General features: G+C 36.1%; 1 protein-coding gene across 1 annotated transcript in view; it reads right to left on the bottom strand.

Annotated features, from left to right (window-relative positions):
- Nucleotides 1–2,666: 2,666 nt before the first annotated feature.
- The window catches only part of LOC105385759 (NPC intracellular cholesterol transporter 1), a 54,476-nt gene continuing 40,819 nt past the window's right edge, over nt 2,667–16,323 (bottom strand). The window contains 13 exon segments of the mRNA XM_048626102.1: nt 2,667–5,026; nt 8,151–8,238; nt 9,244–9,438; nt 9,776–9,871; nt 10,194–10,672; nt 11,067–11,204; nt 12,157–12,379; nt 12,891–13,059; nt 13,737–13,937; nt 14,425–14,540; nt 14,839–14,924; nt 15,233–15,494; nt 15,857–16,028. Of these exon segments, the coding sequence (XP_048482059.1) occupies nt 4,881–5,026; nt 8,151–8,238; nt 9,244–9,438; nt 9,776–9,871; nt 10,194–10,672; nt 11,067–11,204; nt 12,157–12,379; nt 12,891–13,059; nt 13,737–13,937; nt 14,425–14,540; nt 14,839–14,924; nt 15,233–15,494; nt 15,857–16,028 (2,371 nt within the window). The 3' untranslated portion in view covers nt 2,667–4,880.

The following is a 16,323-nucleotide window of genomic DNA, read 5'->3' as shown; positions in this document are numbered from 1 at the left end:
GTGTTGCATTTTCTATAGAGTTTTCTGAGTTTGGAAGTAAATTTCTATCAAATAACCCAAATGACTTATGTTTTATAGCATGGTATGTATATACATTGAAATATATTTACATAATATGTCTATAAAAATATTTGGGTACCCATTTTAATGGTAGGTAGACAAATGTGTTTTATTTAAATAATAATTTGGTATTTACCATGACTTTCAATTCAATGGAATAATTATAAAAATCATTCTACTGATATAGGAGGTAGATGTATCTGAGTGATTTAATATAGAATCGGCCTTCGTATAATTTAATTTCATTATCACTTGCAGAATTTTAAAATTATGTATATTGGACTAAATCCTGAAATATTTTATTAACTCTGATGGGAGTTACTTGAAAAAAAGTCATAAAAGTTTGCATAAATCATCGACTTCGCAGCATGATAGAACGGTTGGTATTTAAGTTATTTCAATTAAAACGTATTTTTTTGTAATTTAAGGCACGTGTAAAAGCTATATAAAAAAAAACTATAATATCATAATCGAGCCCCAAAAAATATCTGCTAGCGTATCAAATAGCTAAATTTTCTAAATCTATTTTCTTTGTTATACAAAGAGATATGCTACATACGAGACCTCAATCAGTCGATTATGTATTGGTAATATTTTACTCAAGTACTTTAACTAGGTAGTAGTTTATTTAAGAGATAGTAATTTCATTCGATTACGGCTATCTGAGAGCGCACATATGCACTTAACAATCATCAAACCATTGACACTACTTTAATACATAGGTACATAATTATTCATATTTAATAATTTTATTGTATGTCAATTGGGTAAGAATTTATAATTTTTTAATAAGTATTTACATCAAATAATATTTACAAATATAAGGCCTTAAATTATAAACTGCTTCTATAAAATACATTGATTATAGTTAAAGAAAGGTATTTTTTATGTTTAAGACAGCGAACCTTGGTTCGTAATAACATTACTTATATGTATCATCGGTTCAAAACCATCAACATTTGTTAATTATGATTTGGAGCCATTCTCTAACTATTTTTATTATACACAATTTTGCTTAAAATTAAGCTTTAAAATTCTTACAAACCTTGAAAAATTATGTGAGGTTATATACCTATTGTGTAGAGGTACAGTGAGATAAACCAGCCTCTACAAAATACAGATCAAGTCCATACCCTTCGCTATTCCCCAAGATAATCGTAGATCCATCGATATATCCTGTGATGTACTTAAGTTTAACATAGATATTTACAGAATCCACTATACCACTAACACTCAGCTGCATCATTAACTTAAAAAAAGTAACTAAACACATCTCCAACCACGCACACTCTTGAAAATAGAATCGTCAAAATATTCACTTCACAGTGTCTTCTTCATTCAGGCGCTAGTCACTAACCGTCTCTGCCGGCACTATCCGCCATCATTGATGGTTCCACTGGTGGTGGCGAGGGGCTCGGTCGCGTCTAGACTGCCGTAGGCAGGGCCTCGGAAGTCCAGTCGCCGTCGCCGCCCTCCTCTTGTTATGCCTGGTGGAAGTACAATCACTTCATAGTACATTTTAGTACGTGTGTGCCTAACTCATTATGATAACGATGGTAATGGTAACCCTATTTTTTCTAGATATACCATCAATGATATATGAATTATTAATTGAATATACCGTGTATTTATTAGTAAGGGTTATTTTAAACCTTAAGTTGCTAGATCATTTGAGTACACTAGACTTAGCTAGTGTTTTTTGTCACGTCCAAGTGGCGGTTAAGTCATGCTGATATTTAAATTCAGAGGGTTTTCAGTATGTGTTATTCATTTAATGCGTGTCACTAGGGTTAACAAAAACTATACACCAAGTACCAACATACCAATATTAAAGGTAAACTATTTTGTTCAGTCAAAAATAGTATGTATTGTACCTCGACGATATGATCATAATTGCATATTACATAGAAGTTACCTTCATTTTATAATTTGTATGTGCAAATATATGAGTATAAAAGCCGAATTACGTCAAATATCTTACAACGATTCTATGTTGTGCTGGACTACAGATAAAAGCATAGGCACATACCTACTTAAATACCATGCACTACTTACATCGATTTAAAACATGTAGGTATTTCTGGAAAATCTATAAGTACATACTACGTACTTTGCGAGCTTTGCAACTTTTTTTATTACGTGTGAATAAACTTAAAACTATTCAACTGTATAAAAAAAAGTATTTTTATTGCCTTATTTTATTTGACTTTATAACTGATACCATTCTTTTTTTATATAATAAATTAGTGACAGGCACGTATACCTACTTACATACGTACGTCAAAATCATAATCTGTGCCTTGATTGAACAGTACATCACTTTATCTAAACTTGTGCTGTTTCAGTGCACTTACTTACACTGTTATAGCTGAGTAGTTCCTTTGTCAGCAATAAATATAATGTCATTAATTCGTCAACTAGGTAATAAGTAAATAGATATTGAAATTAACTTGATACGATTCTCAACACGAGGAATACCATTTGCCTCCGCGATAGGACAGTTTTATACTAATGATCGTTATAACTACTCCATGCATTCAAATGATAACATTTGTGCACGCATACATGCAAAGGTGCGTTAAAATTAAAAATGAAACAAAAATAAGTTACTAAAAAAACATAATTTATTGCTATCACAATATTTATGTATAAACTGTCTGTAGGTATATACAACATTAACCTTTGGACAAAGAGCTATAATCTCTATATTAAGTACTAACTTTAAGTAGGAGATTCCAATGTGTTCGTGAATTGATTAAAATACCGATTAATATTTGGAATTGTAGCAGATTACATTTTTTTTTCTAATATATTTAAAAGTATGTTGTTTACAACACATTTCACTATACATTTACTTTTAAATAGGAACATTTAGGGGGACCTACTAAAGTTAATCAATTCGAATAATAATCACAAAACTTAATACAAAACACAATGTTCAAACTAATAAATTAAGATAGGTATAATAATTTGTTCTTTAATTTTCTTGGTGTTTTTTATAGGTGGACCTGGAAAAGATACAGAGCTCCATATACAAATGTGTCGAGAGACTAGGCTGTTTAAAAACCAATTAAATTATTTACCATCACCAATTTGTTGAAAAATTAGTATTGTTTTGGTTATAAAGCTTTGTACCCATTTGTTAGTCACCATTGTTGCAAAATGAATTTGATACAACACCATTGTGTGTTTATAAAATCTCGTTGCAGAAAATAACTTGTTCACTAAACATGGAACAATTATTATAAGAATAAACGTAGATTATTTAAATACGTTTTGGAAAAATAATAACTGTTAAAGGTAATCTCAGCAATTATCTAAACAAATCCACAATAGGAAGTTTATTTCTTTTAAAATACTTAAGCCTACATTTATCTAGACAGTTTTTCGGTTAAATACTCTGGATAAAATATAATAATAAACTATGACATTATACTAGAGTTCCACTTAAAGCAAAACAAAACAATAATGCCTATTAAACGAACGTATAAATAATTCCTAAAATTTTAATGTCACTGTACCTATAAAATTAAATTAAAATGATACGTGCATAAGGTAACGCTAAAATGGTGCTAATCAAAATTACATGAAAATTTTCTTTTAAATTATAGAAATCCAAATAATAAATAGGCAGTGATGCTAAGCGAAACATGAATAAATTAAATAATTTAATTATTAAATTAAATTCGACATTAATAGGAATGACAATTAATTTGGTAGGTTTTCTACACAAATCTATCTTAACATGCGAAGGGCTATTAAAACATAATAATGATTATAAAATTATGTATATCTAAAGGAAGGGCGTCCCAAAACCGAATAATTTATTCATAATGGTTAGAAACCAGTCCCTCGTAAGATATCGAAATGTATAATTTTATATACAGTCATGCTTTTCATTAAAAAATACATTTCGTAATCACTACAGTAAATGCTATTTATCCATTCAATATTGAGGCGAAGCACACTTTTTTACACAAAATCTATTGATGGCTACTACAAATAAAAATATACTTTTTACTTAAAAGTTTTAAGGATCGTAGTAGCTTCGCCTTAAATAGTACAACCATTCCTCCCGAATATAAACTATGCCTCTCGGAGTAGACAAACATTCGAAAGGCATAACTTAATATTCAGCATTCAAAACAAATAAATTGAAAAAAAAAAAACACTTTGCTTATAAACATAATACATTCCAGTATACGCCAAAATATAATAGCGTGTAAAATTTCAATAACGAATACCCGTTCAGTATATATTACTACGTGTCTAATGCAGCTTGGTGAAGAAGCTATCGAAGCGTCAAAATATCGCAAATATATACAGGGTGTTGCAAAAAGTATATAATAAGCCGAAAGGACTCACGTTGCATATTACATTTTAGGATACCAATTTTGCAACACCTTGTAAGTAGATTATGATTATGAATGTGGTGTAATGTTTATAAGCAAGGTGATTTGTATGATACATCTAAGGCCACCACAACTATACACCTGCGTTAGTAAAGCGTCGGCAACGAGAAAGGATGTGAATCAATATGTATATTGTTTATATCAATTTAACTTAAATGAAGCTGTAATATAATTTTCACAGTAACCTTGCATAGGAACCTTAAATAATATAAATATGGATAATTAAGTATAGGTTCCAAATGTCTGCCATGCTCATGACATTATTTATCAAAAAACTTGTCTCTTCCAAAAAAAAGTTCAAATACCCAAGAAAATTTCCAAACACGGCTCTCAACGCGACCCTCATGAAATAATACAGCACGGCAATAACTTAATTCACTTCAACATGATCCATTCTCGTCCGACGTCTCAACCTAGCAATGTGTCAAAGTTATACTGCCTGTAGGGCCTGGATTCGCGGCCGTCGCTTACTCGAGTCAAGGACGTTTCTGCCACACCCATCTCCTTCCCCCGCAGCATCTGGTTGTGCAGCTTCTGTTTGTTCATCGGCGAGCCTGAAAACGTACGGATTGAATCACCTGCCTGACTGGTAGTAAAGCTAAAATATTACATTGGTTTTAGACGTTATGTCAATAGAATATACCTACATAGTTAAAATATGGTATGGTGGCCATATTTCGACCACTACTGGTAAAATGGGTTAAGTATCCCTCATACTTGGGGTGGTTTAAATTCTTAATCAAAATTTCTGTAGCACCTTGATAAATATTTCAGTAATTCTATCGTTTTGTTTTTGTTTGTTTGCAGGAATTGGCTAAATTAAATGATGATTTAACAACAATCTAAATTACAATCCTGCTATTTTCCAAAGATTACCAGGTAATACGTAAGTACATAAAATGATCCTCTAATATAAATTCAAAGAATAATCCAATTTTATAAAGCAAAATTATATGAAGTTTATAAAGCCATTATAGTAGTTAAAAGGTAAATGAAATAAAAGTGATAAAATATTTACACTAGGTAGCATAACAAAATAATGATATTTCTATTTTAAAAAACACGACTTCTTTATTTATAACAAAGTTTAAACGAAATTCAAATCTAACTTTTTCTGTACATTTCGTTTTAGAAAGATGCACGAACACTCCATAATTTATGTGGTAAGATAACACATCATCACTAGTAAAATAGGTCAAAAAGGTCTTCAAATATGATAATTAAAAGAATTAATAATTTATTATTAAATCAATTCCACATATTTTTAAACATTTAAAGGTTGTCTGGCACAGATCGCTTTCGATAAGACCGCCTTTTGTACCCTAATTACGTTACAACTTGTTAACTTCGATATTGTTTTTTGTGTACAAATAATTTTATTTCATTAATAAGTGCGTAAGCGAAAAAAAAACAGTGAGAGTGATCAAAAGCAAATGTGTTCTCAAGCGTAATTAGGTAATCTGTTTCTTACCTCGCTCGCTGTGTTAGTAAGCACTTGATTCAATCAAAAAGTTAAGAAGCTAGAAATGGTTTAGGAAATTAAAGTTTTTCTTCGGTAACTGAAGGGTAAAACAAAAATTGTGAATCGCAAACTAAAGTTTAGTGCAAATCGAACGAAAACGTAGGTATAGACTATAAGCATGCATATTATAAGTAATAATTTATGTATGTACCTATGCTTTATACCACGATCCTAAATTAAATAGTAACTTAAACATATAATAATATTATAATTATAATTAGCTATCCTCTTTTTATTTTTGTTTACTTTGGAATGACGATCCTAGCTGGCAAAGCCAGACTTGTAAGATTTTATCAATATTTATATTCATCAAGACTTTATACGAAACAGAAGATAAATAAAACCCATCACACAATTCACACTTTTTAAACATCAAATCTCACATGTTCAAATATATGTCTATTTTTTTATCAGATAAGTACTAAATTGACAGATTCGGAAACGGGTCATCAACAGTCGATCGATTGTACATCGAATAGTCCGCCAATAGATCGATTCATGGGACAATCGACTGTTGATGAACCGTCTGTCAATTTAGCATCTGAGATAAAAAAAAGACTTTAACTGAATCAAATTGCATCAACTATTCAACATTTTACAAACAAACATACTTTAAACTTAGATGGATCAAACCATAAATACTCACTGATGTGGATTCTGAAGGCAGAAAATCTAATTTTAGAGTTACTACTCCTAATAGAAAAAACTAATATCTTTAATTAAAATTCGACTCTATGGATGTTTCCGTAAATGTAATTTGCTAGCAAAATTTATAGTTTGATTGTGTTAAAATAAAAAGTTCTGCCTTCTGAATAGCTACCTCTGTCGATGCAATTTGACCATAGACGTCTATTATACTAGATTCCCCAAGTGTATAGTGCCACAATCTTATCTGTTCCGGTAGCGACGTCGCTGTCATTGAATCCAGTGATGCCATCGATTAAATTTTGCCTATTTCTGGTTTAAACGACAACTCATTTCTGCTATTACCTATTTTTATAATAAGGTACATTCATAAGTATAGATAAATCAAAATATAGGGTCGATAGTAAATGAAAGAGGATATAATATATCAAACGACATTTGTTGTATAAAAAAATTGTCCACGGCGAACAGAAACAAAATTAGTTCTGATTATGTTCTGATATAAGACATTAAATCTAGATTTTACAATGATATAGGTAATATCCGTGGGTCGTGGGAATAACGAGATAGAAAACTATTGTACTTAATTATTATTTATTTATTTATGAACACTTTATTTTTTCATTTTCTTAAGTAACAAGAAACAAGAGCATAAAATTGAAAGAAATTCAGACAATGCACAAAGACTAATTGCCAAAAATCCATTTCTTCCAGCCAACCCTTGATACTCGTAGTGGAAGAAGAAGATGTCATTAATCATCATTATTTCGTCTAAAATCGCTGCAGGTGCGAGAAATTCTTCTGGGTATAGGTACGCAGCTTCACTCACACCTGTAATCAAAGAAAAATAAAGATTATATACTTTCATCACGACCCATCCCGTCCCCACTGCTGGGGTACGGGTCTCTCGGGAAAATATTAATAAAATTACATGTGAGTATATGGGTAAAATTATTCGTCATATTTGGCAACACTAACCTGTAGACGCTGCAACTCGTTCTTCCAATTTTTCTAACGGAATTAAAGGCGCATGAATAAGTTATTCTTCCTGCATAAAAGCCAATATATCTAGTATTACTTTTCTTGCATCACTTTTCAGCGCTTTTGGCATTTTTACACCCAGAAAATCACAAAACAAATTAAATAACGTAGCGTCAGCCTCTTCGCAGAAATTGACAACTCAAATAACGCACAGAGTATGAAATGACGTTTGACAATGACGTCTCGTTAGTACACATTTTGACCACCGGAACAGATAAGATTGTGGCACTATATGTAGTACGTACTGCTATACTCGTGTCAAAACTAGTCAAAAGTTTGATCATTTCTCAACTTTTGGTTCAATACATGTAGTTCCGTCCTCCTGTCAATATCAGTGTCAATTTCTACACAAATTTCGGCACGCGTGGTTTTCATAGATATGGGTGCATTTGTGGTATCTAGTATAATAGACGTCTGTTAATTTGAACCACACTCCCCTGTCTATACATCACACTATTGTCTTGACTCACCGATATAGCTGAGCATGACGGGCAGGAACACGAGCCCGTGCGCCGCGCCGAACAACACGATCCCGAGGTACATGCGGAAGTAGAACACCTGCCGGGATAAAGATTGTGTTGGTAAAGAGATAAGGTGAATGGAAACTTTGTTGGTAAGGAGGTAAGGTCCGTAATTGAATGGCGGTGATATTCAAAATTAACTGGCGAAATAAGGTTACATCCTTGTGTAGTATTGAAATTGGAAATTAACTGGATCAAAGAACCAAAGTTTTTAAACTAAAATTTTATAATTTCATCTCAAACCGGCAACTTAAAAACTAATATGGCGTTAATATAGGTCTACTAATGTAGAAATACCTTTAACGGCAAAAGTTTTATGCTAAATTCCGAAAGAGGCGCCACTTTATATGCTAGAAAGTAGTCTTAAAGGTAGCCTAGCGTTGAATGAGTGTCTAAAATACTTTAATTTACAGTTTTAATTACCATCTTACATACATAAATTAACACATTAAAAATACATATTTTATTTCATTAATTTAAAATTACAATACTAATACAATACTTATTCTAAACTTAAGAATAACCTAAAACTATAGGTACTTAAATATAAGAACAAAAACTAAGTGTCCTCGCTCCGGAACGCCTCCGACGCAAAGGTCCCCAAGGCGCTGGCAGCGTTGCCTCGCTGTACAGCCAGAGAGATCCTCTGCATCAGAAACGCTCCAGAGCGGATGTCCAGCCCGCAATCCCTCATGCGACGGCCTAGGCTTTTGATAAATATCATGCCGTCATGACCCCAGACAACCGTGGTCTCTAGAGCCAGGGGCACAAAGATGTAAAATTGTATTTCGTCGTTGCAAAGATAGAAACTCTCGTGTATATTTTTTGAGTTTCCGGGAAAATCACTAAAATGGTCTATTTGAGTAAAAATGTCTACATTTCTCTCAGCATCTATGAAATTTGGTTTTTGGTTTATAATAATTTTCCGCACTAGGCTTAAAACCATTCATTGGAAGGAGACCAGTGCCCCAGCAGTGGGGACGTGATATATGATGTGAATAATTTTCCCGCTAACACAGCCATGATTCTACTAGCCAATCACCTGGAAGATCTGGCTCTTGGCGAAGCCCAGCACGATGATGCCGCCGAACTTGGTGAGCGTGATGCCGGACAGCACGGCGCTGCCCGTGCGCGTCAGGGCGGTGCGAGTGCGAGCCTCGCGGCCGGACCCGGGGGCCACGCTGAAGCTGTGGACGAGGTGGGAGCAGAATTCCACGGCTATGCCAACTGCCATTACCTGCGGAAGAAGGGTAGCTTTGAGAAACTTGATATATAAAAAAGAGTATAATTGAAGATAAGCTGGCTGAGCTGAAAATAAGGGGATCAGAATAAAAGGAATCAGAGAGAACCACGTATAGAAACTTTGCCCCCTCTCATAATAAAATAGTATATAAACATGTATTGTTACTTGTATGTGTACCTGAATTTCTACCACATACCAATCTCGGTTGATTCGGTAGCCGATTGGCTACGTAAGGCTGTGTTGAAACCAAACTGACTGTAAGACTATATTGATAATATTTTCCTCAGAAATAAAAGTTTTACTAGCTGACCATGATAATACAGGTACTTACGAGGTTAACCAGCGACACTGCGTTGAGGCTGATGCCCCACCAGTACATGAGGCCGCCGATGTTCACCACGATCATCGTGATCGTGATCACCACCACCTGAGAATAAAACACGATTAAGAATTAGACGCATACCACACTAACTGCACGTTAAACTTATATGAAAGACAATGTCTGAAGGCATTCATTTATTTAGCACTTTCTACGCTGTAATTTAGACACGACTGGACCGTGAAAGATAATTAACTTTCAGAAAACTTCATGTTTCATGACATTTAGATCGAAGACAGACCTTTAGTACACAGGTCATTTCATAAATGATTCACTATCCTTCGATCAGGGGTCACAAAATACTACTACTTAATTTTAAAATGAACCGTATTCTTATTAACTACTAATAAATAACATAACCACAACTCACCAAAGCCGAGAACAGATCGAAGCCCATCAGTATAAACGTGACAATGAAGATCGACAGCACCGATATCCCCATAGACTTAAGCGTATCGGGCCACATCGTCAGATACTGCTCGTAAAACACGTAGAACACCGAATACGGGAACACATTCACTGTCACATTCTTGCCTTCTTCCTTCAAACTTCTGTTTATCGTTTCAGTCAAGTTTGCGGCTACAGACCTAGCAGATCTCAAAGCTGTGTAATAATCTGCACTAGTCTTTAACACAGTGTGGTATCCTTGATAATAAGTGGCTCCAAATTTGGCGGATTTGTTGAACATCTGGTAGTTGACGGCTTGGCTGTAAGCCGCGTGGCCTGCTTTGGGACAGGAGGCTCCAGGGTTGTCTTGTAGGAAGAAGGGCACGTAGTGGTTGAAGTCTGCTGAGCTGGGACGGTTTTCTGGTTCCAGGAGCTTGATGTCGCAAGGTTGGCAGGTGCCCGCTGGAAGGGTAATAAATTTGTTAGTAAGGTAAATAAGTCTGCTTTCTTGGGTACATTATATTTTCCATAGATAGAGAATACACATTCATATTAGAATTCTGGAAACCCAGTCATCAGTAAAAAGTACCTACAATACATGGGAGTTTTCAGCTTATAGAATCTTAAGTTTTTTTGATAATTGGCCGTTAAATCATAGTCATCCTGACCTGTCCACCCATAAATAAAGTCATACGGAGTAAGAACAAATAGCTTTGTTCTCAAAACCTCCAATACAGTCTTAACCATTTCATCAATATTAACCATTTAATCACACATCACATCCACAAAGGGTAGCAGCCGTCTAGATTCTCCCTTATCATTATTATTATTACAAATAGCAAAACCTTCCACTCACAAGGGTCATCATTAGGACAGAAGCTGCCATTGTTCGGGTACACCTTGCAGCAAGCGCTATTATCCGACCAATCGAAGAAGTCATCCAACCACGAGTTAGGCGGCTGCGCGATGTAGGTCTCGTTCGACAGTTGGGTTGCTGAAAGAGATAGTAAAGTTATCGGTTAGTGTGGGCTGTGGAAAGAGATAGCGATCGTTTGACGGTTGGGTCGCTGAAAGAGATAGGGTTATGGGTATATGTTAGCGGTGGAAAGAGAAGGAGGATTGTTTGATAGAAACATCTTGTATGAGGAGAGTGTAAGTATTAGTTTATAAGTTTTGGCAGGTGGTCTCAGTGAAATGAAATATTTATCGGAATGGAAACACAATATTATCACGGAAAACTAGGGGTAAGTATTTAGGTCTTACATTTCCAGGATGGGACATTGCAATACATTGTATAAATGTTTTGTCAGTCAGTGTGAAGGATACGAAATAGTTCTAAAGTAAAACTACATACATAACGGCATGTATTAAATATAACGACACTGATTTACTAGTAAAATAAAGTAATACAGATGTATAATAATCATTTATTCCGGTATTCGGATGGAAACAAAATAATAAAACGTCCAAAATGAGAAACATAAGACACAGAAAATGTATCTAAAGTCTTTTGCTTACCTTTTTAAACATGCCAATTATCTTACCTTAAATAATCCAATAATATTTGGGAAACTTGTAAGAGTCAAGTCTTAGATAAGTCAAGATAATATATTTAATATAGGTATAATTAATTCCTTGATCAAAAGACTACATCACATTACCTAACAACAGTTATTCTTAACAGACCAAAATCTGGGAAATTGATAGTAAAAATGTTAAAGCGAATCATTTACAAAACACACACCACTCGCCACAAACGTAAAAGCCTACTTTATACCCTATGATTAAGGTTTTTATTGCCACCAGCCCGCTTCACTTGTCTGTTATCGACGTCGATAAACGAATCGCAATTTAGTGAGGTTTATCTACGTCGATAACGAACCAGTGTAGCGGCAGCAGGAAGCCTACAAGCATTAGAAAACCCTTCTTATAATATCTAAAATTACCTGCATAAAGCTGCATAGCCACGCTGTCGGGGCTACAAAACCGGGTCCCACATATCATGTTCTGTGTTCCCTTGTCCGAATAGTCTAATCCCTCCGTCACCACGAAGTAGACTGGGGGGCCAATGTTGAGGTATTGGTTCAAATGTTGGAAGTACTTGAGCTGGAAGCTGTCGTGGGGCATGGATAGTTCTTGGTCTAGGCCGATGTCGATGTGTGGCGCCACCTGGTGGGAGAAAAAAAGGATTATTAAAATGAAAAACTTTGGTCATTTGGATCAGTTTATCAAGACTAGAAATAGCCATATTTTTTGGTGTTCGATTTTACAGCTAAGGGTGAGGTCTCATAAGTGCGTTACGCTGCATTGCGTTGCGTCGTCGCAAGGTAATATTTTTTTTAAATATGGAAAACTTCGCAGCGACGACGTAACGCACTAATGGGGCGCCGCCCTTAGCCTTACAGCTTGTATAACGCCCACTCCGACTGCTTCGTATAGGTAACTAAGTACACAAATATATCTATAACTTAGTATACTCCACTTACGGCAACACAAGAGCAGAGCCAGGCGAAGAAGATGAGCATGATACTGGCATCAGGAAGATTACGCGACGCCATCTTTTTCTGTCTCCTATTTTTGCGTCTAGGTCGAAATTTATATTGAATCCTACAGGTTTTAAAGCGCTGTTAAGGTAAGCTATAACTTAGTATAAATAATTAATTTAGTATATTCAACTCACAGCGACACTAGAGCAGAGCCAGGCGAAGAAGAGGACCATGACGCTGGCGCGCACCTCGCGCCGCATCAGGAACGGCACGTACACGTACTTGAACAGGTTATAGAGAGCGCCTTCTGACTGTTCCGCGTTGTCGGTCTTTTGGCCGCGCATGCAGCAGAATATGTCGAATCTGTGGGATTAGGGGAGGGTTAGTTGGTTAAAGTTGTCGGAATTTAGGGCGTAGCTAAATTGAGGAAAGGGCGTAGGTTTGATTGCCAACCTGATTGACCAACTGCCAGAATATAATTATGTATTCAGTTGAATGATTTAGTTTTCCTAGTTATCCCGAGACAGATTCGTGATTTTTACTCGTTTAATTAAATGACAAACACAAAAGATATATGTATACATGTACAATACACAACATAGTATTAAATTTGAATAACACGAAAGCAATCGATCAACCAGAACAAACTTTTTAGTGACAGTTTTTACCGATCTTTTCCGCATCAAATATAGTCATTTTACCGCATCATAACATAGAGACATTACTCGGTAACTCTTGCATTGATTGGCTATCCACCACACTCACCTATTATCATTCTGCCGGTGCGTGTCGATAGCCAATAGCGCGATAAAGCACGTTACTTGCAGGATGAAGTCCACCAATAGCGTGGCACTTGCATACATCGCGAACGAACTCACTACATCATAACAATCGCTCATTGGCTATTCCACACTCAATCCCATTTTACCGCATCATCACACACACATAGAGAGATAACTTGGTAACTCACGTATTGATATTGATTGGCTATTTCCAAACCTCCTATCCTAAACCACTAGAAGAATATCAAACAAACTCACCTATTATCATTCTGCCTATGCGTGTCGATAGCCAATAGTGCAACAAAGCACGTGACTTGCAGAATGAAGTCCACCAATAGCGCGGCCCCGGCGTATAGAGCGAATGCCCTTACTGCCGGCATGTCGCTCAGGGCTCCGAGGAAGAAACACACGGATTCGGAGATGGATGTCACGAACATTGACGGGCCGACTGTGCCGAGACTGTGGGGGGAAAGAGAGATAAGTTAAAGAAATTGGAAACGAATAAAGACTATAAAGTACGTATATTGATGAAGGGGAGTAAAACTTACACACCAATATTCGCACGCAGTAAAAAGTATTTTAAAAAATATTAGGACCCGTGCCATTCAAACGCACGCATTTTGAAGCGTTCTGTTCTAAGTTCATAGCAAAACACACTGATACTTGTTTATTATTGCATTATAACGTTCTACCGACATGCGAATTTAAATGCTTTCAGAGCCCCTAAACATGATATGATATACGATAAGATGTAAGGTGCTATTAGATATAAACATGATGTACGAATATTTAATGTTACAAAAGTGGTATAGAATCCGAAAGGGGTGACTCAGGAGGTCATCCTAAACAACTTTTGTTCTACGACTCTTTAAAATTCGCCAATAAAAAACTCTTTTCGTCTTACTAAACCCTTTTTGCAACAGCCCGTATATAATAATATACTAACGTCCTCCCAATGTGCTCAGCCACGGTCTCCGTAGGTCGTCTCGCCTCGCGCTGGCTCGTCTGCACCAAGATGAAGATGTTGTCCACGCCTACAGCTAACACCAGGAATGGGATCACCTGTAATGGGATTTAGAGGTTTAGAATACAGTATATAACGCTCCTAAATTTCCGTGTTTTTTTAAAACTTGGATATGTGAAATAGGCAGAAAGCCTACCCTAGTTTTCCAAAGTGGTGACCCTGACGTGATGTAAAAACATTAAATTCTGATTTATTTTCGAAAAAAATATAAACAGACAGACAGTTATTAGTACTTTGATTTCTGTTGTGGTCTCAATCAAGGACCATAATTCTTTGCTCTCGGTTAAATGTCCATGTGATGTTATGTTGAATAGTAGTTAAAATAGTAATGTTTACCTCAACAATAATCAGGGTAGCCGGTACTCCCACAAATCCGAACAAACCGATAGAGCACACCACTGAAGCGAGCACTATCATCACACCTGTAAAAGAAATATAAAATTATGAATACTGTGTTGTCACATAATTTATGTTACATTACTTAATAGTATTGCCACGCTTCGTTTGATTCTTTAGTAACGTAGTTGTTCATTGTAAAATTTATTTACTTATATATTTTTTTATTAATTTAATTATAATTATTACACCAGGTAGAACAGTTTCTATTGATTATTTGATGTTGCCACGATATTGTAAGTAATAACTTATATTTGGGCTACTAAGGGCTCCCCTCCGCTTCATACACACACAAAACACACAAGCATTTAAACATGTAACAACAATCACTAACCTCCAAGCCCCAGCGTGACTTTGCTATCAACCAGCAGCCTCGAAAACGTCGTGAACCGTCCGAGCGAGATAGCAATATACGCGAACATGATGAAGTAAGAGACGAGTATAGTGGACACGTCGGATTGGCTCTCTCTGTCTAATTCATCCTCTATGGACCGTTCGGAGGTGTAGGCGATGTCCATGTATGAAGGCATCTCGTTTTCAGTGTAGTTCTTCATGAACTCTATGAAGGTCTTCTCCCATTCTAGGGCTGGTTTTAGCTGAAAAGAAAAAGAAATGGTTATAGCTGATTGTAGGCAACAACGCATTATTGTTGGTTATAATCACTTAATTAAATTTAAAATGGCAGTTTCTGTTAATGTTGGAAGTTTGGACCTACAGAACATGTGACACGGATGTTTGTGACTGCCTTGCCGCAACGCAGTTATTTTAACACAGTGAATGCCATACGAGCGTTGCGTTATATAGTTAGTAATAATACCTGGCGTTCCGCCGTTTCAACTCATTTATACATAGATCGATGGAGTTTCACAGCTACACACACACAACGCCCCTGTGGCATCGCTCTTGCCTTTTACCATGTCGTATAATAACATACCTCACTAAAGTATCAACAACTCACCTGCTCCTTATCATGTTTGTTGTTGACCAGCAGGGTGATGATGACGGCGGTGGCCTCGTGGAACCGCGAGTCCTTGCCCAGCGGCTCCGCGGCGCGCAGGAACCCGCCCAGGGCTATGGCGGGGAGGACTGGGCCGCCGTAGACTGAGAGGCAGCTCGGGTTGAAGGGGTTGCTGTGGAGAGAGAAGGGGAGGGTTAGTTACAGTAAGGTTTGTTCAACATTCATGGTCGATACTGAGAGGGGAGTTGGGACTGGATGTGACTTTTTTCATTGAGCAGTAGAAATTAAATGCAAATTTCATGCAAGAGTCGCCTAGCGAGCGGTTCACGGTTTTTTTTGGGACCGCAGCACTACCTGAGCATACCTAACCTACTTTGTGTTTACTTTTCTTTGTTTTTTACAGGGTGTTGCAAAAAGGGTATACTAAGCCGAAACCTACATGTGCAGCATGGTATTAGATATACCAT

The sequence above is a fragment of the Plutella xylostella genome, chromosome 3, assembly GCF_932276165.1.
Source record: "Plutella xylostella chromosome 3, ilPluXylo3.1, whole genome shotgun sequence".
Classification (NCBI taxonomy): Eukaryota; Metazoa; Arthropoda; class Insecta; order Lepidoptera; family Plutellidae; genus Plutella; species Plutella xylostella.
This window is presented reverse-complemented; position numbering and strand designations above follow the sequence as displayed.